At 46.9% G+C, this 11,919-nt stretch overlaps 1 protein-coding gene across 1 annotated transcript in view; it reads left to right on the top strand.

Annotated features, from left to right (window-relative positions):
- Positions 1–11,919, top strand: part of IL17RD (interleukin 17 receptor D) — a 116,941-nt gene that overhangs the window by 94,507 nt on the left and 10,515 nt on the right. The window contains exons 2-5 of the mRNA XM_005868432.2: positions 1,195–1,252; positions 5,430–5,555; positions 9,836–9,954; positions 10,687–10,807. Of these exons, the coding sequence (XP_005868494.1) occupies positions 1,195–1,252; positions 5,430–5,555; positions 9,836–9,954; positions 10,687–10,807 (424 nt within the window). The remainder of the gene's footprint in view (positions 1–1,194; positions 1,253–5,429; positions 5,556–9,835; positions 9,955–10,686; positions 10,808–11,919) is intronic.

Below are 11,919 nucleotides of genomic sequence, written 5' to 3'. Positions count from 1 at the left end.
TTAATTAGAACAATGTGTGTGTGTGTGTGTGTGTGTGTGTGTGTCTGTCTGTCTGTCTCCGTCTGTCCCTTTCTGCACAGCTGTGCTTTCCCAGGGTCCACGTTTATCTGAGCTCAGGGATATAGTTTCAGCGGGCGTGCCTGGCTTCGGGGTAAGCGGTGTGAGCATGCCTGTAGCATATGCCTGTGCTGGGGCTGTGGTCGGAGACCCTGGGCTCCACCAGAAGTGTTCTGCACTTTGTGTCTTGGTGTAACAATCGCCCATTAAATACCGGGCTGCCAGCATATGGTCTTCCCCACAGCCCTCTTATGGAGTGGAAACTTCAGCTGTGTGGTGAAAATATTTTCCCATCACTTAGCATCTCAGCATTAACATGTTTGGGAGAATTCTGTAGTTAATGCCTGAGTGGCACATTTGCAGATCATTACAGAAACGGTTAGGCCGGAGTCGGCAGAGCTGTAGCTCCTCTTTCCCATGGTGGATAAGTGGTGGGTTAGGGGGAGGCGGGGCGGCGGGAGGATTCCGGGGCTCCCTCTGCGGATGCTGTAATTAAAGTGGGAAGTCTGGTGGAGTTGTTATCCCTGCTGCTAAGAGTGCAGATGGCCAACAGCCACATCACCAAGAGTTAGAGTTAGACCTTTTAAAGTCTTTTTTCTTTTTCTTTTATAACCCACCCTATATATTCCAAGCAAAGGTATGGATGCAGAAAAGAATTTTCTCATTAAAAGTAACAGCTTGTTCCCACACTCATTCCTGGTCTTGGAATGAGAAACCTGTTTCCTTAGACTTGAGGAATTGCCTATCTGTCGTGGCTTAATAGAGCTTTTGGACGAGTGTCTGGTAGGTGACTTTATAACCAATCAGTGCTTTATAACCAACTGGGAGGGCTCCAGCTGGCAACTCCTGTCTCTCCCAGTTTTACTGTTAATGAATTATTATTTAAGCCTCAAACGGAGAACAGCCTGCTCCTATTGTCTTAGGGGAAGTGAGTGCTCTTGGTCCCCACGGCCCACAGTTCGGAATCTCCTGGGCCGGAGGGAGTTGGGCAGCCAGAGGGGCCCGGTGCTGGGAAAGAGTGAGGACGGGCATGACCCCGGGTCTCTGTGGTCATGTGTGCGTTTTGACTCCATGGGGATTGGTGCCGGAAAAGCAAATTGGCTTCCCTCCTCATCATGTTTTCTTGTTTTCCCGCAGGGAGTGGGGCCGGCCAGCAGAAACAGTGGGCTGCACAACATCACCTTCAGATATGACAGTAAGTAACTGGCTTGACCTCTGAAGAATGGAGCCCCGTGAGTGATCTGAGGCTTACACGGTCGCACTTAATCAAGGACCCTGCAGGGCCTGGGGTTAAGGAATCTTTTGAACCCGCTCAGGTTTGTCAGCAGAGCGAAAGCAGCTCAGTCTCAACTAAGCCACTCAGGACTTTGGGACGGCTCAAGCGTCCTCCGTGGTGTTTGGAGAAGCTGTGTATGGAGGCCTCCCCTGATTGCCCGAGGATGTGGCCGTGTCCTTAAGAACAAAGGCAGCTGTCTGTAGGGTCCCACAGGGGACATGTGAGCAGGGCTGCCCGGTGCAGGATGCTGGGAGTGGTAGGGGCTGTGGCACAGATGGCGCTGTCCCCTCAGAGGGCACTGGCTCCCGGTGCCAGCTGCTGTGGCCTTGAGGAATTCCCCCTGAGGATAGCCAGAAGTGATTTCCAAGAAGAGTGGGAGATTTGCATGTTTTTATGAACATTTTTTAATACTGGCATTTATTTAAAAGTTTTCAGACACACAGAGTGGGCCAAGTGCGTCTGTTCCAGATTGGCGCACGGGCCTTCGGTTGGCTGCCGCCTCCGACTTAGGCCTGGGTTCCAACCCTGGTTCCCCACTGAGCAAATCAGGCGATTGGACTTCTCCAAGCATCAGTTTTCTCATGATCAAACAAAGATTAATTAAAAAAATTTCTTCCTTAGTGTAATTTTGTGGGGGTTTTTTTTTTGGCATATGAGTGTAGTAGTTTAATGCATGTAAAGTACAAAAGTAAGCTAACCAACCTAAGGTGTTCCTCAGCATCATCTGAGGCTTAAACAAAGCAACCGCTCGCCGGTAGCTGACCTGCACTCGGTAATTGACATCTGTTAATATTAGAAGTTATTTCAACTGGAGTTGGAACACAGGCACCTTTTTCGCCCCTTCTCTCAAGGCTACGTGACTTTTTCTGGCCAAAGTGTTTCCTGAGGGCAAGGTGGGGGTGCTTTTTCTGACTAAGCATATATAGCCTCTTCTTGGGCTTTCATGCCCACGAAGGTAATTATATACAACTGTGAGCATTTTAGCCTTCTGAGCCATAATTTACAGGTAAAAATGACAAGAAGGAGCTTGATAGTATTCAGTGACCCCTGCTCTTTGATTCATCTCTGGGGGAAGGGTTATGAGAGTCCATGTAATAAGTGAGGAGTGAAGGACACACGGGGCCTCTGGAATGATCACAACTAGAGCAGGGCTTCCCAGGGGGTGTATACAGTCTAACAGTTTTGAGATACAAGTATGTATGTCGAATGCATGCCCGCAGTTGCCTACCTGGGTCTTTAAGTTTACCAGTGAGGACTTGCAGGTGAAACAGTCATTTCACGTTCGCAGTGTGCGCATGTTCTTGGTACACGTTGTGATTCTAATGAAGGATTTGTGAGTCCGTGATACTTAATTCAGCTAAGTAAAGACATGTGTAAGGGATCTTTCTTTGAGTTAGAAAGTTAATTTCTAGTCAGTGTTCTTGGTCCTGGCAGATCTTGTATTACATTCAAAAGTTCAGAATTTTCCGGTCAGCTGCAAACAAGTATTTGCATCTCTCATTTAATAGGGGGATTTGTGAAAGAGGATCTGTACCTGTGAAACTTAAAAGTATCTTATTGTTTTCTTCATGGGACTAGATATTTGGCCCATGTGCCAGTGCATATCTCTTATTTTCTTTCTGATTTTGCAGCATTTAATTAGAATTTAATTCACAACTGGAATTGACTCCTGAGACATCTAAAGTTCAGTTGCATTTTGGCAAAATGTCATTTGGGCATAATTTTTTTTGTAACCAAAATCCAAAACATTAGAGTTGCTAATAATTGGATCCAGGCTGTGTAAAGTACATTTATTGTTTTCCATTGAGAAATATATTTCTCTCATCCATAAGAAAGTTCCTGTTATTGCTTAGTTGACTGGTTGCTAGTTCTGTTTGAAATAGCTAAAAACCAATTACCAAGTTTTCACCAAAAGTATTAAACTACAAAATCTTATTTTTCTATTCTTTTGCCATTTGATGTTATAAAGAAAGAAAATACCTTGCCATTAAATCATAACCAAATGTCACCGGTCTCCTTGCCTCCTTTCACGTTGCATTTCTAGTTTTCTTCTTCAGGCTCTGAGGGGGGAAATGCTTGAGTAGGTTGTAATACATTTTTCTTAATTCTTAGACTTTTTATTTGCATAATTGTATTTACAGAGAGCAGGAGAGTGCTAATTTTGGCATTAGGGTTGGACAAAGAAAACAACCATGATTTTCTCTTGTTCACCCATCTTTTCCTAAAGCTGTTGAAGTCAAAGGTTTCTCTTTGATTATTGACCTCAATAAGTGAAAATGTTGGAACTTTGCAGGTGTGAGGGGATCTTGCCGTGTCTTATACTGGAAAGCTGTGCACAGCCAGGATCTTTGCAGGCTGAATACTTCTGATTTAGAACTCATTCGAGTAATAAGCTCTGTGTTGAGGATGGAATGACAGGAGTCCTGCATGAGCATCCAAGGCTGCTTTCTGCCCTGGCCCTGGGCTGGTCAGTGGTGAATCCTGTGCCACCCAGCGGACCTCTCTAGATTCAGTTTCCTCATTTGTGTAATGAGGATATTGCACCAGATGTTTAACTTTTTTCCCTATTGTAAAATTCTCTCCTGCACCCAGAGAACACATGTTGAATGCTTTGAGAGTGAATGTTCATCAGAAGTAGAATTCAGTTTTATCGATGATTAGCATCTTTTCAGAAGAAGTAATATTGAAATGTGGGAGGGCTGTTTTTGAAGCTGATGGGAGAACACTTGATGTGGTCAGGCAAGAAAGCAGGACACAAAGCAGTGTGGAGGGTGGAGCTGTAAAACGGAGCTCTGTGTTTTAGTGAGCGTGTTGTACTTTAATAAGAAAATTTTAAAAGGAGGAAGACCACATGCACGTTCAGAGCTTAGAAGGTTGCCCATTAGAGGTTAGCAGTTACTTCTGTGTGGTGGGACGTTCTGGGTGATGTTCATGTCTTTCTAATATTGTCTCTTACTCTTTAAATATCCAGTGGACATTTTTAGTCCCGAATATGGCAATTGTGCGGTCTGGTTTTGGGGGGTGGTGAGACAGGGAGTACAGCAGACTCGGCGAGCTTCTTAGAAGCTTCGCGGCAAAGGAAAACAGTCCGACCTCGGAGGGGTAGCGTTGATGGGATTGAAGACCTGCTGCAGCAGATCCTAAAGATGGTTTTCAAGCTTAACCATCGAGAAGGGAACGGAGACGAAGCAGCATAAGAATATGACGTGGTGACGCCAGGGATGGCTGGTGGCTCTCCCCGAATGAGTGGCCAGAAGGGCCTGCGGCCATTCTCAGAAGTCCCAGCCCGCCGTCTGGCTGGAAGCTGCTGGCAGCTTTCAGGATCTTGCAGACTCTGAAGGTGTATTTAGCAAAACCAGGTGGCACAGCTGCTCCCGCGGTCGTGGCTGCATTCGCAGGTGGCATGAACGAGGGCCTCAGACAAAATCCAAGGGCCGGGTTTTTTGTTTGTCAGCAGCGTGGATTCTGGGTCTGGTGGGTGTGTGGTGCCTTTGATGACACCTGGTGTGTGGGAACACAAGTTTCACCTTTGCCGATGCTGGTGAACATGGGGAGGTGCTTGGCCTATCACTAAGTCAGTCAGTATCTTTTGCAGCTTCTAATTGGTTAAGTCTTCACTCTCCCATGGATTCACATCCTCATTTTATTTCCTTTTCCCCCAGATACCTTGCCCTCGAGGTTTCTTCTGAAAACAAGCAAACCCAATTATTCAATCATTGTTTTGTTTCAAATCACTCTCTAATGCTGAAAACTGATTGAATGAATGTAAATAATTATTGATTTGGGTAAAATTTCAAAATAGTAAAAAAGTTGATGCCACACACACACACAAACTCTAGCCCACAAAGGATACTTCTAACCATTGTCCTGGGATTTAATTCAAGGGGTAGGGTGGGTGTGGGGATGGTGCTATAAATAAATCTCACTGCAGCACCTTATACTTTTCCAAACAGTCAACCTTTGATCTCGCATTTGGGCTTCTGAGGCACACAGAATGGATTTGGCCACCTGCAGACATGCTTTATGTAATTTGAGAAGATGAACTTGGAAATAAAAACTTCTAAACGTGACTGTTCTTATTCTCCCAACTCTCTAGACTGTACCACATACTTGAATCCAGTGGGGAAGCACGTGATTGCCGATGCCCAGAACATCACCATCAGCCAGTACGCCTGCCACGACCAAGTGGCAGTCACCATTCTTTGGTCCCCAGGGGCCCTTGGTAAGTGGTCAGAATGGAGTCCACCGAGGTGGCCTGGGTGGGTAGTGCCCAGTGCAAGGGGCCCAGACCTCACGGCCTCTGGGGGCCAGGCAGGTCTTGACATGAGAGTAGCTCTGGTTGTCTTGGGCACGGACACACCTCCTACTTTTATGCTGGGCATGTTCACGGCTCGATGCTGTGCCCTGTGGCTCCTCTTTTGTTCCCTTGGCTGTGAATGAGAGAGATGTGGCTTTGAAACATGCTAGTGTGTGAGTGATAAATGGCACAGGCCTTGCTTGGCCTCTGTGTCTCAGCTGCAGTGGGAGGATGGGTGGCCCATCCAAGGACGTGAAGGCTTTGGCATCCGGCATTAATGGTCTCTAGCCTCGCAGATGTGTGCAGGCCCAGCTTTGGCACATTTTGTGAGTTTTCAGGAAAATCTCAGTTTTCATGAGAAACCATGAAACCAACAATTTTTAAATGTTGGCAACGAATTGAATTTTTATTTAAACCGTGTGGGCCGGAGAAACCAAACTGAAAGAAAGGAAGAGGAAAAGCAAACCCACATTATCTGGCCAGACTCAGGTTAGGGCCACGCTGCTTGTCCTCGTTCATGAATTGATGGTACGCAGGGGAGGATGGCGTAGTTGACTGTGGGGCTTGGAAGGGTCCATTTCTTGAAGTTGGCCTGGGTCTGAACCCAGAATCACAAGAAGCCTTCAGCCCTCAGCCCCAGCTTCCCCATCTGTGAAGGGCAGGTGACTGCCCCTTGGTTTGTTGTAAGAATTTGAGACACACATACAGTCCATTTTTTAGAGAGAGTTCTTAAAAAATTGTGGTTGTTGTTATCATCATCAGAACCTGGTCCTTTGGCATTGCTACCCAATCTTAGTATTAAAAAAAAAAATCTGGCCAAGGGAAAAATAAAATAAAGTCTGAATTTTAAAATCTGAATGGGATAAATCTCAGAAGAACCAGATTGCAGGAGAGGTGAGTGCAGGGAGAGGGAGGATGAGTCAGACCGGTGGGCCTGACTCACTTATCCATGTCAGTACTGCTGGGTCTGAACCCACTGGGTTTCCAAAAATAACATTATCTTAACATTTAAAGATACAAACGTTCTCTGTGGATAAAAGGGAAGTGGTCGCTCCATGTAAGGCTAAATGGCTAAGGGGTTGGCCTGACGAGTGGCAGGCTCCCTCTTTAGGATGAAAGGAAGAGATGTGAGTTGGTGGTAGGAAACCAGAATGTGGCACAGTGTGGCAGAAGGTTGTAGGACAGGTCCTATCTGTTTCTGTGAGTTTCTGTCAAGGAAGCTCTTTGGGAGCCAGAAAAACATGGGTTAAGAGTATTCTGGGTTTGAGTCCTACCTCTGCCATTTAATTTTCTGTGTGACCCTGGGCAAGTCATTTAGTGTCTCTACACCTCAGTTTTCTTCATCAATAAAATGGGAATAGTAATACGTTTTATCTATGGTTGTTAGGAGGATTTAATGACTTAAGTAATGGGAAGGGGTAAAAAGTTCCTGTAAGGCAGCGGTTCTCAACCTGTGGGTCGCGACCCCTTTAGCGGTCCAACGACCCTTTCACAGGGGTCGCCTAAGACCATCCTGCATATCAGATATTTACATTACGATTCATAACAATAGCAACATTACAGTTATGAAGTAGCAATGAAAATAATTTTATAGTTGGGTCACAACATGAGGAACTGTATTTAAAGGGCCAGAAGGTTGAGAACCACTGCTGTAAGGGAAGCTGTCCTATAAAATTGCCAAACATTATATAACTACAATTCTATATAATAAAAGGGTAATATGCAAATTGACCAAATGGCAGAACAACCAGTTGCCATGATGCGCATTGACCACCAGGGGGCAGACGCTCAACGCAGGAACTGCCCCCTGGTGGTCAGTGCGCTCCCATAGGGGGAGTGCCGTTCAGCCAGAAGCCCTGAGCCAGGCCCACGGCTGCCTGCACCCATGGCAGCACTAAGGATTTCTGACTGTGGGGAGCGGGCCTAAGCCATCAGTTGGACATCCCCCAAGGGGTCCCAGGCTGTGAGAGAGGGCAGGCCGGGCTGAGGAACCCCCCCCCCCCCCCGCCCGTGCATGAATCTCACGTGTACTAGACCTCTAGTATAATATACATGCTAATAGAATTGTGATAAAGGTGTTACTGTGATTTAAGATTTACATTTGCTGTCTCCTCCCAGACTTGGCAGGTCTTTAAAAAATAAGGACTAGAGCCCTGGCCAGTGTGGCTTAGTTGGTTAGGGCATCGACCTGTGCACCAAAGGGTTGTGGGTTCAATTCCCAGTCGAGACACATACCTAGGTTGCAGGTTCGATCCCTGGTTGGGGCACGTACGGTAGGCAGCCAATTGATGTTTCTTTCTCACATCGATGTTTCTTGCTCTTTCTTTCTCTACCTCTTCCCCTCTCTCTAAAATCAATTTAATAATAATACTAAGGACTAGAACCACCCACTCCCACCCTGTACATTAATGTAATTAGTTACATTAATTTTTATATAATTGTGACATGTATGCTCTTTAATCATATTCATTACCAGGCTTTTGTTAAAGTAGTAGTTCTATGGGGCATTGCATGAATTAAATCTTAATATAAATTATAAGAATTCGTTAAAAACAATTTTGGGGAGGCATGGCTGGCATGGACCTGGAGGTCAAGGTTTGGTTCCTGGTCAGGGCATATGCCTGGCTTGCGGGCTCGATCCCCAGTTGGGGGTGGGACGAGCAAGGAGGCAGCCAATCAATGATTCTCTCTCGTCATCGATGTTTCTATCTCTTTTCCTCCTTCCTCTCTGAAAGTGTTAAGCAGACTATTTCCCCCTGAACAGTAGTTGAACCAGCAGACAGATGAGAGTTGAGCAAATACTAGTCCAGGGGTCCTCAAACTACGGCCCGCGGGCCACATGCAAATACAAATATTGTATTTGTTCCCGTTTTGTTTTTTTACTTCAAAATAAGATATGTGCAGTGTGCATAGGAATTTGTTCATAGTTTTTTTTTTAAACTATAGTCCGGCCCTCCAATGGTCTGAGGGACAGTGAACTGGCCCCCTGTTTAAAAAGTTTGAGGACCCCTGAATTCTACTGAATAATTGCCGGATCTTGTCAGTATGTTTGAACCTTGGGCTGCCTGTCAGCTGGGTGTCACCCCCGCAGGAAGCTTTGTACTTGAAATACAACAGTTTCTACCTGCACACACTATGTGCAGACTCCCTAAAACAGGAAGCTCTACCTGTCGCTCCTTTGCCCGGCCCACCATAAAATATGTGCTTTTAATCAAAAAGTTACAGGATTGGAGAACCTATTTGAAAGAGAAAAAGATTTCCCTGGCCTTTGCCATCCCTCATTTTCCCACCTGGTTAATTGCATCCTGTGTAATTACTTTGGCCCTGGGAGGGGAAGGGTTGGGAACTCTCCTTGTCTAGTGTGCAGAAAGAATGCGAAATCGATATCGTGCCAATTGAGGCCGGCCGGGGGGACCTCCAGCTGCAGTTGGACTCCTCCAGTCTCCATGGGATACAGAGCCCGGTGCTGGCTCTTGTGGACATCAGAGCTTAATCCTTTTGAAAGCATCTAGTCCAACGTGTAGCGGGGGAAGCTCAGGTGGCGGGAGGCTGGGCCGGCGCCTTTCAGCGGCGCTGTGGGCGTCTGGGGCCTCTGTGCTGCACACACTGGGCAGCTCTTGGGTGTCTGCCTTTCAGGCAAGATTAGAGCAAGAAGCGCTTTGTAAATCCCACTGGCATTCTCGCCGTCTATTTAATCTCAAGCCTAGGAACCCCTTGGGTGCAGACACACACTTTTGTTGGGAATTTTGTATGTTGCTCATTGAAACATGCCAGCAAATACAGGACTACAGTTTAATGTGGAAACATAGTTTGGGGAGAGTCCCTAGTCAGCCCGGTGATTTATCAGTTGAATACACCCTGGCTAATGACCTAGGAATTATGTATTCCACTGCAGACGTTTTATGACCAATTGTGACTTGAGTCTAAGTATTTGAACCCTACGGTCACAGAGGCAGTGGGCAGTTGTGACCTGGCTGGCCGGGTTGGAGGTTAATGAATAGTTACGGCGTGGCAGGGAAAGTCACCTGGCCTGTCCCGGACGGATGCAGAGTGTGTCCTTCCTTTCTGTAAGCTCAGATGTGCTGGCCACAGTAAGAATTCCTTTCACTGCTGTGTAGGCGGACAGGACAATAATCTTGGAGGAAGGAAAGTGTGTTCAAAAGCAAGTAGGTCCACCTTTAACAGAAGCATTCTGCTTTGCTTAGGCATCGAATTCCTGAAAGGATTTCGGGTAATCCTGGAGGAGCTGAAGTCGGAGGGCAGACAGTGCCAGCAACTGATTCTCAAGGACCCGAAGCAGCTCAACAGTAGCTTCAAAAGAACTGTGAGTCGCACGCGGGAATGTGCTCCTGAAGACCATTGTTCCGGGGGTCTGAATGGGCTATTCAGAGTCTGTGAAACCGGAGAAGGAGGGGCTGTGGGGGCCGCCCCACCTGCCCAGGTGGGCGACAATGGCGGGCAACACTGCCAGCCGGCTGCACACTCCCCGAGCAGCCTCCAGCACCTCTGCTGGTAAACACGTCTCTCGGGTTACGCGCTGGATAGCCGTCCCGGAGGTGGAGGTGGCTTTGTGCTCCCGGGAGTGTCTGTGGGCGCCTCCCCACCATCTTCGAAGTTCAGAGTTAAAAGCTCTGGCTTCCTTGCCAAACAACAGACGGCATTGTTGATCCTCATTTTTGGTGAGGGATCCAAACCTAAACTGGATCCAGAAAATACAGCCCTGACTTCCTCCTTCCCTGGGACCCGTCCCCAGCTCTGGTGTGTCCGGTGATTGAACGGGAGGACCGAGCTCTCTCGGGCAGGTGGAGGGTGGGTCATCTCTCCATGAGGTCACGTGTGTTTTTGTTCCCTTTCAGGGCATTGTTGATCCTCATTTTTGGTGAGGGATCCAAACCTAAACTGGATCCAGAAAATACAGCCCTGACTTCCTCCTTCCCTGGGACCCGTCCCCAGCTCTGGTGTGTCCGGTGATTGAACGGGAGGACCGAGCTCTCTCGGGCAGGTGGAGGGTGGGTCATCTCTCCATGACGTCACGTGTGTTTTTGTTCCCTTCCAGGGAATGGAGTCTCAACCTTTCCTGAATATGAAGTTTGAGACGGATTACTTTGTAAAGATTGTCCCTTTTCCTTCCATTAAAAATGAAAGCAATTATCACCCTTTCTTTTTCAGAACCCGAGGTGAGTTTGGTCTTCCTGCCTGGTTCCCATGGTGACACTTCTGCTTTTCATTTTCAACAGATATGTGTTTAAGAACCCACCAAATACTGGTCTGAAACCAGCACGGTGCAGAGAAAAGCATCCAGAAAAGCAACTTTTAGAATTAAAGTTTGGCCCAGGATGCTGCTAGTATTAAAACTATTTGATTAAAAAATTAGGAATAAGCCCAGCTGGCGTGGCTTGGTGGTTGAGCCTTGACCTATGAACCAGGAGGTCAGGGTTCAATTCCTGGTCAGGGCACATGCCTGGGTTGTGGGCTCAATCCTCAGTGCGGGGCTGCAGGAGGCAGCTGATCAATGATTCTTCTCTCCATCATTGATGTTTCTATTTCTATCTCTTTTTCCCTTTCCCTTACTCTCTGAAATCAATAAAAAAACAGGAATAAGAAGTGTAAGTTGGTTTTGGGGTAAAGCTTGAAATGATTTCATCTTTTGTCATCAGGAGGGTGGCCTCAGTGAGTGATTGCCTGTCGTTTTCAGGGTTAGATTATTAAGAAAATTAAGCAATGTGCCTGAGATCACCTCTTCCTGGAAATTTATTTATTCTTTCTACTTATTTATTTAGCATCTGTGTGCTAGGCCCTGCTCTAAATGCTTCCAAATATTTAACCCAGCTTACCCTGTGACAACCTTGCAAAGAATTTAATCTTACCATCTCAGTAATGAGATGTGGCTCACTCACAGAGAGGTCAAAGGGCTTTCTGGAGCTGGAACCCCAGAAGTCTGACTTTCAGACCCACGCTCTCCAGCCCTAACCATGCTGGTTCTCTTTGCTTCCTGGCCTCTTCCATCTGCTCTGCACACGGTGTCTCTTTATCTCCCTGAACCACTGCTTTGGTGACAGGCCCCCTGAGGGCTGCAGCAGTTCTCTCTTGCCTTCCTGTCAGCTGTTCTGTCTGGCATTCCAGGCTCAGATGATCCGACATGCCCTCCTGTGTGACCTGGTTGCCGCCTTCCTCCTCCCTGGTGCTTTTACTCTCAACTCCAGTCTTCGTCTGTGTTCCCTTTGCGGATTCTTACTCTGGCTGTTTTCTTCTAGTCTTTCGTTTTCTTCTAGTCTATGCAGCAAAGTTA

This window comes from Myotis brandtii, unplaced genomic scaffold, assembly GCF_000412655.1.
Source record: "Myotis brandtii unplaced genomic scaffold, ASM41265v1 scaffold268, whole genome shotgun sequence".
Classification (NCBI taxonomy): Eukaryota; Metazoa; Chordata; class Mammalia; order Chiroptera; family Vespertilionidae; genus Myotis; species Myotis brandtii.
Note: the sequence above shows the minus strand (reverse complement) of the source record. Positions and strands in the feature narration are given on the sequence as shown.